Source organism: Trichomycterus rosablanca, chromosome 25 (assembly GCF_030014385.1).
Source record: "Trichomycterus rosablanca isolate fTriRos1 chromosome 25, fTriRos1.hap1, whole genome shotgun sequence".
Classification (NCBI taxonomy): Eukaryota; Metazoa; Chordata; class Actinopteri; order Siluriformes; family Trichomycteridae; genus Trichomycterus; species Trichomycterus rosablanca.
Genome location: NC_086012.1, coordinates 846,553 through 869,205, shown reverse-complemented (window position 1 = coordinate 869,205; position 22,653 = coordinate 846,553). Strand labels below are relative to the sequence as shown.

Here is a 22,653-nt window from a genome sequence, read left to right as displayed (position 1 = left end):
GGCCTCCTCATTCCTCACTCAATAGATTAGATCCATTAATAGATCCATGATTAGTGCCCATATAAATAGGGCTAGTTTGGCTCGATCCTTTACAAAGTACTTGGAACAGCGACCTCTAAGTGAGGTCAGACCAAATTGTCGCCCCATGTTTGGATGAAACCGGTCTGAATGATCAGATGTAAATCAGAGATCAGAGCTGACTGATCTGTGCCTAGAAAGCTGGTGGAACCTGATTGGCACTGTTCACAGTCAAACAGGTTTTACACATCTGTGGCTTTGAGGAGGAAAAGTTGGCATCGTAAAGTTCACAAAGTTTTACATTTCATTTTCAGCATTTAGCAGCCGTTTTTACCCAAAGCGACTTACAGTATATAGTCTAACAACTGAGTTAGACCCCTTTGTGAGGTACGTCAGTATGGTAGAGATCATCCACTCAACACAAAGAAGCACAGATTTCAAAAAGAAGAGCAATAAACATACCCTCTGTGTCCAAATGCCTCGAATGCCATGGACTACCTCTGCTGATTATTATAAAAAGTCCCTATCCTGTTCCAACCTGACCAACCTGGCATACTGACCACCTACCACTCAGGAACTGGACACGGCGTTCACCAAACCGAGACTAAAACCCATCTCCTGTGTCAAAATCCGATGGTGTTCGGTCTCAGGAGTGTGTGAGAGAGGAATGAATGAGAGTATTCAGAAGTGGAGAAATGTGATATGCCAGGATAATGATATGCCCTGTAAAACTGGGTACTGGCACGACTACCAAAAACCAACATCTGAGAAATACTGGAAACGCTACCAACTTTTAATCCATCGTCCGCATGCCAACTGGGCATTTGCAGGGTCAAAACCACTGCCAACCAGCCCAGCTTGCTTTAAATGTATACTACATGGACAAAAGTATCTGGGCGCCCCTGCTAATTCTTAAATGTAAGTGTTTCACAAATAAGGTGCAATAAATTAATCATATAAAGTAAATTATGTGCTTTTTGTGGTAACAGTTTAGGGAAGCTCCAGTGTCCTGCACACAGATACTTGACCTCAGCTTGACTCAACAGCTTCTGGGTTGAACCGGAATATCAATTGATTAATCAGTGCCCAGCCATACAAATACAAATGCTTAAATGGGCACAAATTCCCACACACAGACACACTTTAAAGTCTTGTGAGAAGGCTTTACACAGAAGTCGTTCTATTTTAACAGCGTTTGTTTTTGAAACAGGACGTCCGGCAAGCTCACTGTCAGGCGTCCGAATACTTTTGGCCATGTAGCGTGACCAGGGCTGAGTGTTGAGCACGTATATCTTCGGTTTCTATCTTCACGCGTTCCACTGAAGGTAAACACGCTGAGCAGTCAGAACAGGAGATAAAGATCCATACCAGGACCAGTGTTGGATAAACCCCAGACCAAACACGGGCGACTGGCGCTTCGGCTCGGCTCGGCCTCGTTTATCTCCCGCTCCTGACTCGGCCCCGATTTCCATTTCATAACCGAGAACATGCGGTTGCTATGGCGACCGTATCCATTCATCCGTTAGAAACCAGATGAAAAAGGAAAAGAGATGAAAAGGGAAGGAGAGGACGGGGGTGGACCGGTGACGGGGGGGGGATGAAAGAGGTCGAGGGGAAGACGCCGGGCACAGGCAAAATTGCTGCTTGTCTGCACCTTACATCACAGCTCATCCCTTTGTGAGGTACATCAGTATGGTAGAGACCGTCCAAGTGTCCCTCTGTGTCCCTCTTGCTAATTATTACAGGGAAGGCCCTATCCTGTTCCAACCTGACTCCCTAACTGTTCACCTGTGCTAAAGGATTGAGATCCGTGAAGCATCAGCATGAGATGTTTGGTCTAGAAAAAATTCAGTTCTGAATTGAATCCTTTGGGATGAATTGGAACGTCAACTGTGACCCAGGCATGGCATCCAGCATCAGTTCCTGACTTCTCAAGTGCTTTGATGGGTCAGAAATATACATACAGCAGCTCGGATTTATTCATTTAGTGGTTTGGAAAGTTCCACTGAGTTTTTATTAGTGATTATGATCCTGAGATTCTGACTTCTCTGTGCCCGTATATAAATGTGTACAGCGTGAATCATGCTGTCATGTTTTTATGTGTGTAAGCCCGGCACAGCGGTTTAGTCATCGTCCTCTTTCCTCCACCTGATTTGTGTCTGAACACGCAACACCTCTCCTTTTACAAACAGCTGTGAGTGTGTGAGTGAGTAAGTGTGTGTGTGTGTGAGTGTGTGTGTGTGTGTGTGAGTAAGTGAGTGTGTGTGTGCTCTCAGGTGTGTTTGTGTAGTAGGACGTACCTGTACACGTTTTTATCTATTACACATTGGGAAACACCTTATTCTAAACACTCACACTCACACACACACACACACACACACATAGCCTAAAGTATCTAGACACCCACCACACACACTTTTTTGTCAAGGCTCTTCCACAGGATTTTGGAGGGCTGGACCAGCAGGTCTGCCTGCTACCGAAACTCATCAAACCGAACCACGTCTGGTTGGAACAGTTGTTCTGGAACAGTCGTGCTGTGTAAATGATTTGATATGATTGATTTTATACACGTGTTAATAACGGGTGTGGCTAAAACACATACATTTAATCATTAGAAGGTGTGTCCACATACTTTTGGAGACTGATGTAAACACTCACACACACGCACACTCACACACACACCCTTTGCTGTGTGCATTTCTGCTCTCGATGGATTATAGTAGTAAAAAGCAAAACGTGTGCGTGGCCCTTTACACACCCGTAACAGCACACACCTGATTCACCAGCTCAGGTGAGGGACGTGTGCACACCGTATAGCCAAAAGTATGTGGACACCCCTGCTGATATATAAAACAAACAAATAAATAAATAAATAAAACGATCTGGTGGTGTGTGAGCATGCTGATATCAGCCTGACCAGCAGGTGGCGGTATAAAGCTCAATCTATTTTCTCATTCAGTTTCTCTTGATCAAAAAATGAGATATGTAGGCCGGTCTTGTTCTCACTCGCTCTCAGGGTTCTAATTTCACTCAGAAATGTGTTAAAATAATGATTAAAAGAGCGAATTAATAAATTGTTTCAACCTTTGTGAAAAGATTTTGAAGTAATCAGTTCACTTTTTATATTTTCGGAGGTCCCCACGATCGTCTGAGTGAGTCGGTGCCCCAAGCGTGTATCATCTGTGTGAAAGGCGGGCACGCTGTATCGGAGCCAGGTGGCACACAGAGATTAGAGTGGAGAACGCACCCCACCCGACCCCACCCGAGCGCCAGTGGTGTCAGACTGACACGGTGGAGAGGAGGAAGGTCGCCGTGATCCAGGCGGCGGAGTAACGATGAGAGCTGGAGGTAAAAACGAACCATCGCTCTTCACCGGGAAGAGAACGGAGTGTCTGTCAGTACATTCAGCACTATAGTGCTGTGAAAAATTATTTACACCCTTTCTGTTCGACTCTGTCAGCGCACGTCCGTCACACAGAATTATTTCAGATCTTAAGCAGACTTATAAAACACAAAAATAAAACAAAATTTGTATTCATAATTTCATTTAATTAGACATTTCTTTAGATCTTTTGTGACTTTGTGAAGCAATTTCTATAAAAATAATCGAGCTGTGCAACACTGAGAGGAAAGCCAGACCCCCTCATATATATATGGACATCATGTAGAATTTAAGTAGAAATAACCACTATGGCACCCTCTAGCAGGCACAAAAGTGGACATAATCGGCTGCTAGTCTGCTGGGTGGGAAAAGACGGGACTAAAAAGGACCCTGGTTAGTAGCCCTAGCCTCCTGTACAGAAGTGGAGGAACGTGGAGATCAGCGCGTGACTCTCCCTGTGCGAGACCGATCTCACGCACCAATCAACCGAAGTACGGGCGAATAAGCAGGGCTTGGTGGAGCACGCACACGTCGGAGGAAGGGCGTGTCAGGAAAATATGCCCTTCTCGTATGCCATTGTGGTCTCCAGCAGAGGAAGAGGAACTGGGTATTACTAAACTGGGAGAAAAAGGGAGAAAATGTAGAAATAAAATAGTACAAAAAATAATAACAACTTTATGAATAGAAGCACATGGCAGTGTCAGTGACCCACGTTAAGATTCGTGTCCTCCTGCACCGTCATTTTGGCTGACAGAGGGGGCACAGAGGCGCATATGATTGATGCCCTTATGTGAGTGTTAATTCGCTCCAGGTGGACGTCTTTCTATACATCACGGTTTCCCGATCTCACACTTACCAGCTCCTCCCCTGACGAACCTGCCGTCTCTCTGAAGCTGAAGCTGCGATACCGGGCCGCCCATGAAACCAAACACGTAGAACTTACCAGTCTGTCTGTCTGCAGGTCCTTGAAAACACAACCTGCCGCCACCCATCATGAGAATCTCATTCATCTCACACGGCACGTCAGGGCCGTTCATACCAGGCACAAGGTCAGAGCGGTGACCCTCTCTCTAGGGCGTAGGGTTACAGACGGAAATAAACACGCTGATCGTCTTTTTGTTCTGATCATTTACGGGATTACGGGAGACGCTCGGCTCGTCGTGTGGGCGGAAACGTTGCTGGAAGCCGCGCGGCCGTATGTACAGGATTCAGCGGTGTGTAGGAGTGCAGGATCGGCACAAAAACGCTCCTCTGTGAGTGTATCATCCTGAAGAGGGGAAATACGGTCAGGAGAAGCAGATTTATGATAATTTAGAAATTAATAAATACAGTATATGGACAAAAGTATTTGGACGCCTGACCTTGAGCTCGTCGGATGTTTGGTTTCAGAAACAAACTGTAGTAAAACAGAGCGACGTCTGTCTGATCTTTTCAGCTTCTCACAAGGCTTTGAAGTGTGTCTGTGTATGGGAATTTGTGCCCATTTATTCAAAAGTGTTGATGTTCCGGTTCATCCCAGAGCTGTTAAGTGGAGCTTTGTAGAGCCTGTCTTTATAGAGTTTGCTCATGCTGGAAGAGGAAAGGACCTTCCCTAAACCGCTTCTGCAAAGTTATATACAGAAAGCATGTCATTTCCTTTATATAATCGATTTATTACTCTTGGTAGCATCTGTTGTGCCTGAAACGTGTGAATTAATTAATAATAATTAGAAGCAGCGTCCCAATACTTTTGGCCGTACGTATAGTGCATGTTTAGAATGTAGAATTCTGGTTAAATTCCATGTTTTGAGTAGAATTAAGCTAAACATCCTCTAGATTAAAATCATTAGCATTAAAATCTCTCCCAGTCGTCGTTCAGGCAGCATGGACGCCCCACCATCACACCAGCGAGCAGCTAATGGTGCTTCTGTGCTGCTTATTCTGCCCAGCAGGAACGACGTTAATGGGATCCGGCATATTGAGAAACGTCGTTTCGGCTAATGAGCCCAAAGCTGTTAGAAAACGCCATTGTGAACATCACAGACGTGTCCCGTTTATAATGAACACCAGCGCATTCAACACTAAATCCTGTAGGATTAAAAGTGGTTTGACCCACAATTGTGCAAAAAAGCTCAACATCAAAGCAATACATCAATACATTGTGGAGGTGTCCTGTTTGTAATGAACACCAGCGCATTCAACATGGGAAACACTGAAGCCAGTAGAATTAAAGTTTGACCCACAATTCTGCAAAAAAAGCTCCAAAAAAGCTCATTTTCTCTAACCAGAGACACTTTTTAAATGTTTTTATTTGTCGTGTCCCAATATTAATGCTTCGCTTTGTTTACACACTATACGGGCAAAAGTATTGGGACACCACTTCTAATTTTTGAATTCACATTTTTTAGCCACAGCAGTTGCTAGCAGGTGTAATAAATCAGTTATATATCAGTTATATAAACAGTGGGGGAAATAAGTATTTGATCCCCTTACAAAGACTTGAACAGTCTATAATTTTTATGGAAGGTTTATTTTAACAGAGAGAGACAGAATATCAACAAAAAATCCAGAAAAAAAACATTAAATAAAGGTTATAAATTAATTTTTATTTAATTAAGGGAAATAAGTATTTGATCCCCTACCAACCAGCAAGAATTCTGACCCCCACAGACCGGTTATGTGCCCATGAGGCTCACAAATTAGTCCTGTCTCTGTATAAAAGACTCCTGTCACAGAATCAGTTCCTTCCGTTCAAATCTCTCGACCACCATGGGCAAGACCAAAGAGCTATCAAAGGACGTCAGGGACAAGATTGTAGACCTGCACAAGGCTGGAATGGGCTACAAGACCATCAGCAAGAAGCTTGGTGAGAAAGAGACCACTGTTGGTGCGATAATTTGAAAATGGAAGAAATACAAGATCACAGTCAATCACCCTCACCTCACTCTGGAACTCCATGCAAGATCTCACCTGGTGGGGTAAGAATGATTCTGAGAAAGGTGAGGTCAGTCCAGAATTACACGGGAGGAGCTCGTCAATGATCTCAAGGGAGCTGGGAGCAGAGAAATGCTGGATATGACCGCAAGAACACCATCCCCACCGGGCATTTCTCTGCCTCCAAACACGGCGAGTGGAGTTGATGCCAAAGAGCTAAATTTTGGTCTCATCTGATCATATCACATTCTCCCAAGATTTCTCTGAATCATTCAGGTGTTCATTGGCAAACTTCAGACGGGCCTGTACATGAGCGTTCTTGAGCAAAGGGACTTCGCGGGCACTGCAGGATCTCAATCCATTACGGCGAAGTGTGTTACTAATGGTTTTCTTGGTGACTGTGCTCCCAGCTCCCTTGAGATCATTGACAAGCTCCTCCCGTGTAATTCTGGACTGACCTCACCTTTCTCAGAATCAGTCAGGCGTCCAAGCAGGCGTGCCGTAACCTCTCGGTGTGATCTTTATTAGTGTGTGAACGTAACGATGTGTGATTTATTTATTTGACAGTGGAACTTTATAGCTAGTAATAAGAGCTGTGCTTCTCAGTCGCTTCTCTCCGCGAGGGTTCGGGTGTTACGTAATCGCTCATGAAGTTTTGCCCAACCAGTTCTTATCAGCCAGTTCTTCAGCTTATCACTGGACTCACAGACTGGAACACTGAGAAGCGTCTCGTTCAAAATATGCACCGTCATGTGAAGATCAAAGCAATACAGGCGTGAAGATCAAAGAGGAGTTTACATACACTGGTACGGGACGTGGACTGGCTGGTGATCATGATGATTTCTGCAACTGTTGTTGTTTTTTTGTAACTAATAATCACATCTTCCTCCCCTCCATCCCCAAAAAACCCAACAAGATCAGAGTTCAGACCATTCAGGACCTGAATGAGACCGTTCAGAGGAGAACTGAGCCTGTCTGGAGTCACAGCGTGGGCCAAACGCTTCTAAGCACCTTTATAATAATAATAATAATACATTTTATTTATATAGCGCTTTTCAAGATACTCAAAGACGCTTTACATAAGACAAATAATCAAAACAAATACGTACATACACCATACAAATCATAGTACAAAATCAAAATAGTACATCAACATCAAGAATAATTAAGATAAAAACAAAGAGAGCAGCATAAGACAGTTCATTAAAAATTAGCTAAATTATGAGAGAGAACAACAAATATAGAACAATTTCTTAAAATTAGACAGAAACAGGACAGATTTACATGCAATCAGGAAACTGAAAACTTTACAAGTTTTAGGATCTAGGACTTCACATTTCTGTCGTGATCTAAGTATAAAAACTATTAAAAAGAATAGCAAAAATAAAAGCATTTATTTTGTGTTGTTACAAGTTAAATGCCACTCTGAATAGATGAGTTTTGAGAAGTGACTTGAATTTGGACAGGTCAGGACAATCTCGTAGGTGTTTGGGGAGAGCATTCCATAAAGATGGAGCAGCTATGGAAAAGGCCCTGTCACCCCAGGTCCGGTGCTTGGTCCTAGAGGGTATGGACAGTAGGTTAGCCTCAGAAGAGCGAAGGCTACGGGAGGGAATGTGCTGATGGAGCAGGTCGGTGAGGTAGGATGGGGCCTGATTATGGAGAGCTTTGTGAGTGAATAGAAGAATTTTGAATTGAATGCGTTGAGCAACGGGAAGCCAATGAAGTTTTTGTAGAACAGGTGTAATATGATCACGGGAGCGAGTATGAGTAAGGAGGCGAGCAGCTGAATTCTGGATATACTGAAGTTTTTTTAGGATTTTGTTAGATGTACCATAAAGGATGCTATTGCAATAATCAATTCTGGATGTAATAAAAGCATGAATCAAGGTTTCGGCGGCAGAAAAGGAGAGTGATGGACGTAGACGTGCTATGTTTTTTAGATGAAAGAAAGCAGTTTTGGTGATGTGATTTACATGGCGGTCAAAAGAGAGGTTGCTATCAAAAATTACACCAAGATTTCGGATGTTAGAAGACGGAGACAAAGTGTCATTATCAATGGTAATTTGAAAATTTTTTGTGGTTTTTGCCAGGGTTGTAGGACCTACGATGATCATATCTGATTTTTCACAGTTTAATTTGAGGAAATTAGCTTTCATCCACAATTTCATTTCAGTGATGCAATTTGTCAGAGTGGAGTGAAGTTCAGTATTAATGGATTTGGAGGAGATGTAAAGCTGAATATCATCAGCATAGCAGTGGAAATGTAAACCATGCCGACGTATGATGTCACCAAGGGGGAGCATATAAAGAATAAACAAAAGGGGACCTAACACTGAGCCTTGGGGAACGCCTTGGGACAGTGGAGCAATGGCAGAACTACAATTGTTGATATTAACAAACTGTTGTCTGTTTATGAGATATGACCTTAACCACAAAAGGGCAGTACCAGTGATGTTGACAGAGGATTCAAGGCGGGACAGAAGAATGGAGTGATTAATGGTGTCAAAAGCTGCAGTAAGATCAAGGAGGACGAGAATATTAATTTGTCCAGAGTCTGAGGAAAGAAGAAGGTCATTTGTGACTTTGAGGAGGGCTGACTCAGTGCTGTGCTGGGGGCGGAAACCAGACTGAAATGATTCAAATAGATTATTGGAATTTAGGTGATCTTTGAGCTGTGAGGCAACAACACGTTCCAGTATTTTCGACAGAAATGGAAGATTGGAAATGGGCCGAAAGTTACTCATAATGTTAGAGTCAAGTCCAGGTTTTTTAAGTATGGGAGTAACAGCAGCCAATTTGAGTGATTGAGGGACTGAGCCAGAACTAAGAGAGGAATTGATTATCTCTGTGATAAGTGATGAGATAACTGGAAAACAACCCTTAACAAGTTTTGATGGAGCAGGATCCAAAACACAAGTGGAGCTTCGCATCCCTGTTAAGATCTCAGATAGGTCCAAAAGAGACACAGGTGAGAACTGAGACAGAGGCTGGGTAATAAATTGAGATGAGATAGGCGGAGAAACAGAGATGACAGGGGAAACTGTCAGAAAATTGTGGATATTCTCAACTTTTGTTTGAAAAAATGAGAGGTAAGAGTTACACTTGTCAACTGTAAAGGAATTGGTAGTATTGTCAATTGGTTTGAGAAGTTTATTTATTGTGGAAAAGAGAGTCTTAGGATTTGTTGATCCAGCATGTATGAGTTCGGAATAGTAAGTGGATCGGGCTGCCGTAAGAGCGTCTTTGTAATGTTGAAGATAATCAGAATAAATCTGATAATGTACTGTTAGACCGGTTTTCTTATAAAGTCTTTCAAGCTGGCGTTTACGGGATTTCATTTGGTGAAGCTCAATTGTGTACCATGGTGCAGAATGACTAAATGAAACAAATTTGGTTCTCAAAGGAGCCAGCTCATCAAGACATGAGGCGAGTATGTCATTATAGTAATCGACAAGGTCAGATGAATTACTAGACAGTACAGGACAGACAGACATCTTTTTAACAAGAGAATCTGAGAAAGCAGAGGGAGAGATATATTGAAGATTCCTGAAGGATATTTTACGTTTAGCTCTAGTGATGGGCTTAGTGACCTCAATGTCCATGATGATTGTCAAATGATCAGAGACAGTAAGGTCATGGCTGGACGGCTGATGAACTAGGACACCAGTAGAGCAGACAAGGTCAAGAGTATGACCTTTTTTATGAGTTGGAAAATGTATATGTTGTGTGAAATTAAAACACTGTAACAATTCCAAAAATTCCCTGGCAAATTTACAGTTGTTGTCATCAATATGGATGTTAAAATCACCCATAAGCAGTACAGAGGATGAGAGGGCACTAAGCTGGGTTAAAAAATCTGAAAAATCAGAGAGAAAGGAAGCGTTTGGCTTTGGCGGACGATAAACTACAGCAGTGACCAGAGGAGTAGGCCCTGACAACTTGAAAGCCAGGTGTTCAAAAGAAAGAGCAGCAGGAAAAGACAAAGTGGTTATTTTAATATCATCCCTATAGACTGCAGCAACACCACCACCTCGCCCTTCCATACGAGGTTCATCAATATACGAGTATCCCATTGGCGTGGTCTGATTTAACATAAAATAATCCAAGGGTTTATGCCAAGTTTCAGTGAGACAGAAAAAGTCTAGTTCACTGTCAGATATAAATTCACTAAGTACAGTACTTTTTGTGTTGAGTGAACGAACATTAAGCAATGCCATTTTCAAGTGGTATTGTTGTGTAGTTGGCTGTGAGGAACGAGGAAGAGAACGGAGATTTGCTAAGTCCACTCCGCGTTTCCCATCCCACTCCGTGGACAGCGTTGTCATGGAGACTACACCGCTACTGGTGTGCAAGGCAGCAGCGCTCTGATGACGTGTTTGCGGAGCGACAGTGCGCACGGCTGACCAGAAGGATGGAATAGCGTTACCGTTTCGAAGATAAACAAGCTTTCTCCGGGAGCCCCTGTGAATATAACGAGGCCGGCGAAGGAGTCCAAGCTGTTTGATGACTGAAATACACGATGGAGTAGTGCAGTTGTTGAACTTCCTCAGCTGGTCAACGGAATAGTTCAACATCGTGCCGATCCCAGGAAAACTCATCCACCGTTCACCACCGGCCGCAGACGCGATGTACAGTAGAAAGAACAAAAAGTATCAAAAGCACAAATAAAAGTATCAAAAGTAACATAAAAGAAATAGATCCACAAGGTGTGTAAAAAGATGAAAACGAAAAACGATAAAAATACAATAAAATACGGTAAAATACGGTAACGGTAGCGGCAGCCAAATGCGCCAGCGTCCACCATCACCATGGCAACTTGTGGTAATAATGGTTTATAATAATAATAATTATATATATATATATATTGTTATACTTTTTTTGTTTGTTTTGTTTTTTTATCCACCCCCTGGTCGGTTCCCCATGGATATTAAAAGAGCTCATGATTGTGATTGTCCAGTCATTGTGTCCTGAACAACATCTACAAACAATGAGACTCTCGAGTCTTTGTATGACTGATAGGTGATGAGGTATAGATTCTGTACATCATGTGATCATGTGAGCTTTCCATGAATCACCACCATGTGGACCTCCATTTGTGGTTTGGCTTTGTGTCGTCAGTCCATTCAGGACCTGAATGAGATCATTCAGAGATGAACTGAACCTGTCAGGAGTCACAGAGTGGACCAAACCCTTTTAAGCACCTTTATAGTAATACACTGATATTTAATACTCTGACGCCCTAAACCACAAGATTTACAGATTTAATACTGAATACTGTCTCACCTATCAGTCATGTAAAGACTCAAGAGTCTCATTGTTTGTAGATGTTTTTCAAAAAACATGAGCTCCTTTAATCTCCACCGACTCTCCAAGGTTCTCCATGGGAAACCGACCAGGGGGTGGATAAAAAAAAACGTATAGCAATATATATACACCGATCAGCCATAACAATAAAACCACCTTGTTTCTACACTCACTGTCCATTTTATCAGCTCCACTTACCATATAGAAGCACTTTGTGGTTCTACAATTACTGACTGTAGTCCATCTGTTTCTCTACATGCTTTGTTAGCCCCTTTCATGCTGTTCTTCAATGGTCAGGACCCCCACAGGACCCCCACAGAGCAGGTATCTGTAAATCTAAGTATTAAATATCAGAGCTTTCCGACTTTCCATAAACTACCATCATTTGGCGCTCCATTTGTGGTTTGGCTTTGGTGCCATCAGTCATTCAGGACCTGAATGAGACCGTTCAGAGAAGCGTGGGCCAAACGAGGCCAAAAGTATATGGACACCTCTCATAATGATTACGTTTGAGCCCTTCAGCCACACCCGTTGCCAGCAAGTGTACAGAATTATTGGCAGCGTTTTGGGAAAGGCGCTTTAGCTGTTCCAGTGAGGTCCTTGAAGAAACTGTTTAACCAGTTTAAACACCTTTGGGATGAACTGGAACATACGTGACCTGAAATGCTCTTATGTGAGAATGAGCACATGTTCCCACAGACACATGCCAAATCCCGACAGCAGCTTGGTATTAATGACTCCATATTAATTTCTCTTACGGATTTATGACTTATAAGCTTTTTTAGCATCATCTACGACGTTTTGCATTGAGTTTGTGTTTAATTATCGATGGTGAACATGCCAATTTTCGAGTCTGCCAATGTGGAACGCGCAAATGTTGAGATTTTTTATGATTGTTTGTATTAGAATTTGTAACACTGTCAGTTTTTATTATTATTATTATTATTATTACATTTTATTAGATTCCACATTGTAATCGTCAGTGCACTCTCAGTGCAGGTCCCAAGCCTGGATAGAAATAGGAAGGTTGCAACAGGCATTGCATCCTGCCTAAAAACGGTGCCAAGTCTGGTATGTAGATCATTCTGCTGTGGCAACGCCTAAATGAGGGAGCAGCCGAAAAAACCCTTGAACTACGCACGTCTTAAATAACAAATAAAGACGTCCAATCTCATGAAGCTTAGTCAGTCTAAGCCTCGTCGTCTTCTTGTCATGATCATTGGCTAGATAAAAATGAAGAAATTGCTTGGTCGTGTCCATATTTGTCGTCGAGTATGATTTTAATTCTGCAGTTATTGCAATGTTCATCAGTATGTTAGTGCCGTAGTTTAGTCACATGTCGTGAGTTTGGGTTCGTTCTGGTGTCAGTCATTCTTCAGATTCTTGATTTGCACGTTTCTGAAAGGACTAAATTAATGAGATAATAAAAGAGCCGGGAGCGGCTGGCCGAGGTTTCGGTGAGGTGAAATTACACCGGTGGTCAAATCAAATCCTCAAAATACTCGGATCCTTTCAGAGAAGCGGCGGTTCAATAGTGCCATTGTGCGACTGAATGGATTTAATTCGATCAAATCACGACTGCAAATCACTTCTACCTACAACCACCGAACCCCAACCCCCCCCAGGTGAACACATTAGTGTAATTAAACCTACCCAGTTCCCACGTTCTCTCTCGCTCTGCAGCTAGATCTTAATACAACACACTGAGACACACACACACGAAGACAGACACACACACACATTAAGACAGACACACATTCACAGACAAAAACATAGACACACAAAAGACACAGGCACACAAACAGACACACACATGAAGGCACACACAAAGTAAAAACACACACAGAGAGAAACACACACACACAGAGGCACACACACAGACACACCCACAGACACAGAGACAGACACACACAGAGACACACAAAGATACACACACACAGTCACACAGAGACACACACAAACACACACAGAGACACACACACAAACACACACAGAGACACACACACAAACACACACAGAGACACACACACAAACACACACAGAGACACACACACAAACACACATAGACACACAAAGATACACACACACAGTCACACAGAGACTCACACAGAGAAACACACACAGAGACACACACAAACACACACAGAGACACACAAAGATACACACAGAGAAACACACACAGAGACACACACAAACACACACAGAGACACACAGAGACACACACACAAACACACACAGAGACACACACAGAGACACACACACACAAACACACACACAGACACACACAGAGACACACACACAGACACACACACAGAGACACACACAGAGACACACAGAGACACACACAGACACACACACACAGAGACACACACAGAGACACACACACAGTCACACAGAGACTCACACAGACACACACAGAGACAAACACAGAGACACACACACACAGTCACACAGAGACTCACACAGACACACACAGAGACACACACACACAGTCACACAGAGACTCACACAGAGACACACACACACAGACACACACAGAGACACACACACAGTCACACAGAGACTCACACAGAGAAACACGCACACACAAACACACACAGAGACACGTACACTCAAAGACACACACACACACACACACACAGAGAAACACACACAAAAGTAGCTCCAGTTACCCTGACTGCACGTCTTTGGACTGTGGGAGGAAACCGGAGCTTCCAGCAGAAACCCATGAGGACACTGGGACACCCGGATTGCACCATCTGGGAATCAAACCCAGGACCTTCTTGTTGTGAGCTACCCACCTTGCCGGCTTAGTTTCAGATGTACAATACAGAAAAGGCAACTCGTTATCGATCGGTCCATCACCATCATCTTCACTAACATTATTATCATTATTATCAGCTGTGATTGACCAGCTAACTGTGATGCGTTCCTAAACAGGCACAATCCATGACTGCTGCGATTCCTGACTTTATTCACTCATTTTTAAATTCATTTTAATACACAGTTTTATGTGAGGTCCATCAAAGCAGGTGGGTCATTCTATAATTTGGGGTACATTTCACATCACCAAAAAGTACAAAAACAATGTTCTTTCTCAACAGAACAATCAGTGGTTCAAGTTAATATATTCCTTTAGTGAAACATATCCACTAGTTGCAAAGCTTAAACATAATTATTTTTTATTTTATTTAAAAGGGCAAGTAGATGTAGACTACTAGGTAACTTAGTTGACAGGTAACATAGTTGACAATTTCCCTATTTTGACCCATAACTTCAGTGGTAGACCTTGCCTGGCTGACCACATGTCATTTCTTGAACAGAATAATGTCTAATTTGAACATACATTTGAATTAAAATTATAAAAAAAAATTGTAACCATAACAATGTATGTAACATAGTTGACGGTCAATTAATATACTCATTGACAATGTTCTATTATAGATAAAATATTTTTAAAAATAAGAGAACATTCACCACAGTTTGTTCAATATACCCTCCACAGAGAGAAATGATCTCATGTAATGCTGGTCACATAGTTTTAGAACAAACCATTTTTGAGTTGCTGAGTGGAGTTCTGTTAGTAACATAGTTGACAGAACTTTTGCAGACATTAATAAATAAAGATATTTAAAGGATTTAAAAGAGAAACTCAATTTAAAAAATATTATTTTTCTTTAGTATTTAAACTTTTGAAATAAATAAAAAAATAGATGTTGTTGCCCTTAATGATTTTATTCATTATTTTGAAACCAAGGCCCCCTCAACTAAAAAAATGGACACAGCAAAAACTCTTCATTTAGGAACATCATGACAAATTTCAAGCTAAATGAAGCATAGGATGCACATCATGTTTTTGTGATATTACAACATGTTTTCCATTAATAGGTAAAATATGACATTTTTAAAGAAAATAGTTAGAATAAATATAATTATTATCATTGGACATGGAATGTACCCCAAATTATAGAATGACTCAGGTATGTTTTTTAAAGACCAGTCCTTTGGGTGTATGAGGAGCTCGAGGGTTGGTGAAAAGTGGAATCGTCATTATCAGTAACTGGTTCTATAGTGGAGCTGACAGAAATCTAATGAAGGAATTAGCTGGTGAGAGCACGGGGTGAGGATGACTACTGTCAGCGTGTTATTACAGTGTGAATGTGTAGGTGGTGCTGTATGTGAGGGCTACGGTTGACTTGTTTGGAAAAGAGCCTAAACAAAACACACAGTCACGAAACGACAGGAATTCAAGATGAGCTCTGAGATAAAGAGCTGTAAAAATAATCTCACACTATACTGACTGGTGTAATAAATCAGTTATATAAAGGGAATAATATGCTTCCAAATTTGCAGCAGCAGTTTAGGGAAGGCCTTTTCCTGTCTGTTAAAGCATGACTGTGTCCCTGTGCACAAAGTGAGCCAGTTTTGGAACGAACCAGAACATCAACTGAGGTTTTTCTGAGGGTGAAATGTCATCATCACTGGCTGCTCCTCTGTCAGGTGATTGACGTCCACTCCCTGTCTCAAAGGACCTGACAGGCGAGTAAATAATAACCAGTTACAGCAGGTTATTACACCAGTTTATTTAAACATGATGTTGCACAAAGAGTAAAAACACAACAAACACTATCTGTGCCAAAAGTATTCGGACACCGGACCATGAGCTTGTTGGACATCCCGTTGTCAGCTTTTCAGTCTTCTCACGAGACTTTGAAATATGTCTGTGGGAATTTGTGTCCATTTAGTCAGCATTTGTAAGGCTGAACACTGATGTTGATGTTCCGGTCCATCCCAAAGCTGTTAAGAGGGGCTGAAGACAAAGATCTGAGCACTCCACTGAACCATAGTGAGAGCCATTATGTCAAAACACAAAACAAGTGAATCTACCAGGAAAGTGGCCAGCCTGCTAAAATATATCCAAGACCTTAGAGCCAACTCATCCATGAAGGTACAAAGATCCGGGACTAACAGCATTTTGTTGGTCCTTGTGTGTGAATCAACAGATGCATCACATATAATGAATTGTGAATTAAACAATCAAAAGATTAAAACCATTTACACTCATTTCAGAATAAATATGCACTTTATTTACCTTGATTCCTTCTTACATACAAATCAAGTAACTGATATAAATTCACATTTTATTCTTTTTGCAGAAAGCATAAAACTCAGCTAATACATTTAAACAACTTTTAATTAATGAAATTAACAAGTAAACGCATATGAACAATATTAACTACGTAAAATGAATCGATTCATCATGAAAGACGGAAAATAAGCTCGTTCAAGTGAGTCGATTCATGTAAACAAAAAAACAAAACAACAAATTCGTTAAATTACATAAATACATTTTTTGTTACTTCATAATTTAAAATATGTTATTTATTTAAGCACATGTAAAACATCTCATCTCATGTAAGTAATTAGTTTCTAAGCACTTTATTTATTTCTGAATCGGAAAGAACCGACAGATTCAAATGAGTCAGTTCAAAGGAGTCAACTACTTCAGTTAAAAACACACACATATTCATCAAAATCAATTAAAATGAGTTAGTTTGTTCAATCAGTCTGTTCATTTTAACAAAAGAGCAAATAGATTCACACACTTGTGTTCGTTCAGACTTTAAGTTACCAACAAATTCAAATGAGTAGATTCCTTTGAACTAACAAAATGAGTTATTTGAACCAATTAGACAAGTCAGTTTAAATAAACCCTTTCAGAACTTAGAATAATGTAGAAATAAACAATGCCCGTGTGGTAAAAGCATTACAGGGAGCGTTTAGTAATCAAGAGAGCACTGTGATTGGTGGGCAGGCGTTCAGGCAGGTGGCGGCGGGCAGGCATGGGCACAGGTTCTGGGCTTTACTTAAAGTTGGAGCGCACTTTGCGCCCTTTGAGGGGCTGAGGGGGTCTGTAGTTGTCCATCATGCAGCAAGGGCTCTCTTCATCTGAGCTGAACAGCAAACTCCTGAATTTGTCCATCTATGAATACAGAGAGAACAGGAGAATCAAAGGTGCATCAGTTTAATTAATAATTAATAATATTAATTAAACAAATGAATACATAATATTAATATTAATGAATGTTTGGGTAATATTTGTAAGAGATCTGAGCAGAGACGTTGCTGTACTTAGTGTTATCTGTCCACAGTCAAGCAAGCTTTACGTAACAGTCCTAGAGGCTGCCAGGTAGTGATCATGTGATCAGCAGTAAAGCTGGCTCGAATGTGAACAGAATCTTGTATTTTTTTTTCAACCTTGGCAATAAGACCACTATTCCATGTAGTCTGTACTTACGGATAATTGTATGTACAAATCATGTGACCTGTGAAAAACTTTATGGGATCAGGTCTCAGTCTCCTAGTGTTTGTAGGCCTGTAAATCAGTCTAACCGGGGGCAGTCCAACCAGCCCTGTTCGTACGGGCACAGAGAATTCACCAGCTGACGTGTTTATTAATGGTATAGAACTTTTTCCACTGCCAAAATTCTACCCAGCAGATTTTCAGAAAACCCCAACTCATGTAAATGACATACGCGCCCGCCGTCTGAACTTTCACAACTTCAGATGACAGGAAACCCACAGGAAACTCTGCAGAGCGCTAAACTGACTTCCTGTTTGTACTGAATGCCAACCTCTACCCCGCACACACACTCACTACCCTACACAGCTCACAGCACCGGTCGAATCATTAGCACAAGATTTTATTTACTTATTAATTTTATTTTGGAGTTTGTCGAATCTAACTGCAACCTGGGGTCACTGTCCACAGTAAAGCGAGCTTCATGTCACTATAAAAAGTCCCAATGACCAGAAGTGAAGCATTCAAACCCAACAACAGTGTACCCTATGGTCGAGGATGGTTCTGGTAGCCTGATGTTCTCAGAATCAAAAACAGATACCTGAAAATCTATGCATCTTTGCCATCGGTACGTTCAGATGCTCAGATCAGGACTGACGGGCTTTTAGTCACCACTGGGGCGATTTAAACAATGCCAAACGAAGCTAGCTGAATACCTGTACAGGGCTGACGCTGATGGGGTCTTTGAGGACGATCCAGGTGACGCTCTCAAGCAGAGGGGGCGTGGTGAGGGAACCCTCGTACGTCCAGTAGTGCAGAGTGGCGGGCAGCAGGTTCTTGGGGTCAAAGTTGGAAAACGTGGTCTGCTGGTTCTGAAGGAAGGAGAAGCAGAAACGTGAGACGTGAGCCAGTAAAATCACCAAACGCACGATTCAGGATTCAAAACTCAAAACGCACCTTGGCTTTGATGTTGTCGAAGGCGTCGATCACTTTCTGCAGTCGTGGATTCGCAGAGCCGATCTGAGATGGACAAAAAAAGCACTAGTCAAAAGAATGTGGACACCTGACAATGACCTTGTTAGACATCCTGTTCCAACTCTACGCATTCATGGGAATTTGGTCTTTCGACAGTTATGATCGAAAACCATGCAAGCAATTTTAGATTTAAGGGCTTTGCAGCTTTGCTCAGGGGTCCAACAGGGGCAACCACTGAATACTACTACCCCAATTTACGATCCCAGAGAGATACTGACCTTCAGGAAAATTCCCACCACCGCCAGACCGTCGGGCTTGTTGACCGCCTCGCCGAAGTTGGCATACTTGGTGTTCCAGTGCACCAGATGAAGCTGAGGGCAGAAGGAAACACACGGCCGTGAGAAATGAGCATGAAAAGCCGAAGAGGAAACCAGCTCGAGGTTTGGGGTCTGTGGGATTGGTTTGACTCAGCACTAAAAGCACCTGTGGTTAAAAAAAAATGCAGAAGATGATCAGAGACTTCCTGAAGGAGATCTTCTCACGGGCAAAACAAAAAACAGCCTGAGCTTGGGTGCGTACACTGGATGGCCAAAAGTATTCAGACGCCTGACCGTGAGCTTGTCAGAGGTCTGGTTTCAAATCTAACAGTATTAAAAAAAAACAGCAGCCAGTCTTCTGAGAAGCTTCTCACAAGGGGTGTCCACGTCGGTCATTTCACAAACCAATGTCCTAAAATTCCTCACAGCTCTGTTACCGGATCAGCTGATGCTGATTTAATGATTGTATAATTTGTGTTGGTTTTTACCTCGCAGGGGTACTTGGTGCCGTTGATCGTGTGCTCGGACCCCTTGTCGTCGCTGGAGCCCCAGTGAAAGTGAAACTGCTTCAGTCTGTATACACCAGTGATGGGTCCACCCGTCAGGACTGCACACACACACACACACACAGTTTATACACTGTTTTGTACGCTGTACATAAACATTTCAATAAAGTTTCTCTCCTAACAACTACTCATGACTTTGTGATGGTTGGCTACACAGATAGGTCCTTTTCCAATGCCCTCCAAGCAGACTAGCCCCTAATAACGTGACAAATCCAGTCACAATGTCGTCATGTGAACACCTCATGACACACCCAATGTAAAATAACCTAACTCGCAGGACTTAATCTGGTTCAGGAGCTTATTTTATGTTCTGGCCGTCTCGTCCACTCGATCAGTGGTGATCATCTTCAGCAGAGATTTTCAGCAGTTCAGTTTTCTTTTTTTGATGCACTTGTCCTAAAGAGACTGAACGATGCATCTTTCTGCTTCTTTCTTCATGCTAATGTCCAGATCAAGGGTTTCATCAGTCGTAGCTTGGTGATGGTGCCAATTCCATAAATCCAGGTTTTTCCAAATCGCCACCACACCCTGTGTAACATCATTGATATAAAATCGATGAAATGCTGCACACTTTGTTGCAACTTTTTCACTCCAGCACTAAAACGGGTCCAAAAAGAGATGTTTTGACATGCAGAGGAACTTGTGCCCCTGATTCCAACCTCGTTATGGGACACTGATCACTTATAGCTTCCAGTTTAGCTTTGCAGAAAGTTTATAAACCAAAACATGAACCAGCAACCTTCCAAACAACAATCCAAACTAAATTACACTCACAGCACAGCCAGAGCATCATTTCTTTTAATTACGAGCGCAGTTATAAACATTTATCTCATTCTAAAGCAGCTAAACACAGACTCGGCGTTTCTGTAGAACCTCCTGTCATCGGTGTGTCTGTTGACGTGGCGTCTCGGATAAGAAGCGCCACTTCAAACTCCTACTGAAACCCGTCTCAGGACCAGAGCGTTTATTTCAGGCTGCAATTTTCCACCTTTTTCTGTAGCTGATGAGACACGCAGGCGCCAAAACACTGCGTCCACGAGGAAATCACAGAATCTGAGCTACACTGAGAGCCCAAATTTATTGTATTTATTTTACACACTGGTATGAATTCAGACTTCTGGTCCGTGGTGGTTCGTGAGACCAGTGGAACTCACATTAACATGTACCAGACGTCTTTAATCAAGCAGAGGAAGTGAATTCAGTGATACGTGAACCTTCGGGATGTAAATTGAGCATTTGTTATTGGACCAGGATGTTTTATGTGTGATTATTAACAGCTATGGAAACAGGAAATGAATCTGACACGCTTTTATGTCCTAGCAACATGCACTAACTTGTTCTGTCGTCGTCATCCTCAAAGTTGACCTGGAACGAATGGCCGTTGTTGAGAATGTCCTTGGAGGTGGCGGGGTCGTACTTCAGCTTCAGGGGTTTCAGAGAGGAGTCGTACTGCGCCTGGTTCGGAACGATGTTGATGGGAGACTGCCGGGGTCCGTTGGCGATGGGGAAGTTGTCGGCCCATTTGGTGGGACCTGAAAAGAACAATTCATGAGTCTCAAAAGTCTACAAACATGTAAATAAATGCGGTAAGAAGAAAGCACAGTATCTAAAGGAAGTCCACACCAAGGGAACATGGCAAATGCTCCATGCTGTAATGTACTTTCAGGCAGGATTGGTGAAAATATTCTAATCAGTAACCCCCACCACCCCCCTCCCGGGGTGGTACCCAGTGCGGCTAATCTAACATCAGAGGCGCCCTGACCTCCCGACAGGCTCCACATTTCTCTTTCTGCACATTCAAGTTCGTTCTGAAGTGAGAGGTGCAGGAACTGGTTCTTTCGTCCAATACCAGAGAAGAACCCAGAGCCTGACGGACTGGTTTATTTATAAAGTCATATTTCTGTAACTGTGCTGTAGATGCAGCACAGCTTTATCTGCAGGGTTTCGGTACAGAAACGTCGCATTCGGCTTCTGCAGCAGAGACTAGTGTCGCAGAATTTACACAAGAAGCAGGAAACCAGCACAATACCACAGACGAACCACAAACCGACTGGATTTATTATTATTATTATTGCAGTTTTTATAATTGCAATGCAGTAAACAAAAGCAGTTCCAAAAAGCGCAAGAATTGTAAATATTTTCTTTCAGACCCTTTTTTTTAGGTTTTCTTGTGTGCAGATATGAAAAGTTATATTTTCAAACCAATAAAATAAAAGAAAAAGAAATATTTACACAGGTTTAAAAAATATAAGAATAAAAATTACATTTTGTTTAATACATTATTATTATAATTATTATTATAAAGTATTAACAACAATAATAATAATAAATTAAATAATAATATTTTTTGTTATTTTCAGTATCATTATTACTATATTTATCATTATTCCAGCCAAATTTCATTGTTTTACTGCATCCTTGTTAAAGAAAAAGTTAGAAAAGTAATTGTAACTGCTACTTTAACTTAAAACCCTTAATTTAGAGCTGCGTTGCAATTATGCCTTCATTTTAAAACTGTGTGTAATTTAAAAAATGATACAAATCCAACAGGCTTGTTTTCTTTCTATGCAATTCTACTTAAAACTTCTCAAAACTAAACGCTGCTGTCATTCTGAAGGAGGTAAAATGTCCTGACATCCTGTCACAGAGAAATAAATGATTGTGTGTAATAAGGAAACTCTTAATATTGATTAAAAGCAGTAAAATGTGGTGAAATTTCACCCATTTTTAACTGCAGCTGACATTGATGCATTAGCAGTAGATCAGGTCTTACCATCATGGGTGCTGTAACCCCAGCCGTGAGACATGATTCCTCAGAAGGTTCTTGTCCAAGTTCTTGAGAAAACTGTGTTGTTGTGAAGCTCTGACAGAAGC

General features: G+C 41.8%; 1 protein-coding gene and 1 long non-coding RNA gene across 2 annotated transcripts; one reads left to right on the top strand and one right to left on the bottom strand.

Annotated features, from left to right (window-relative positions):
• Positions 1-3,192: 3,192 nt before the first annotated feature.
• Positions 3,193-19,903, top strand: LOC134302397 (uncharacterized). Its single transcript, XR_010007527.1, has 2 exons — positions 3,193-3,366; positions 19,709-19,903. It is a non-coding gene; the product is annotated as an uncharacterized LOC134302397 (long non-coding RNA).
• cahz (carbonic anhydrase) lies at positions 16,706-22,653 on the bottom strand. The gene is made up of 7 exons (XM_062987487.1): positions 22,553-22,653; positions 21,114-21,311; positions 19,702-19,820; positions 19,175-19,267; positions 18,879-18,941; positions 18,638-18,793; positions 16,706-17,603 (listed from the first exon to the last, which is right to left on the bottom strand). The coding sequence occupies exons 1-7, from the start codon at positions 22,584-22,586 to the stop codon at positions 17,484-17,486; spliced, it is 783 nt and encodes a 260-aa protein (XP_062843557.1). The 5' UTR covers positions 22,587-22,653; the 3' UTR covers positions 16,706-17,483.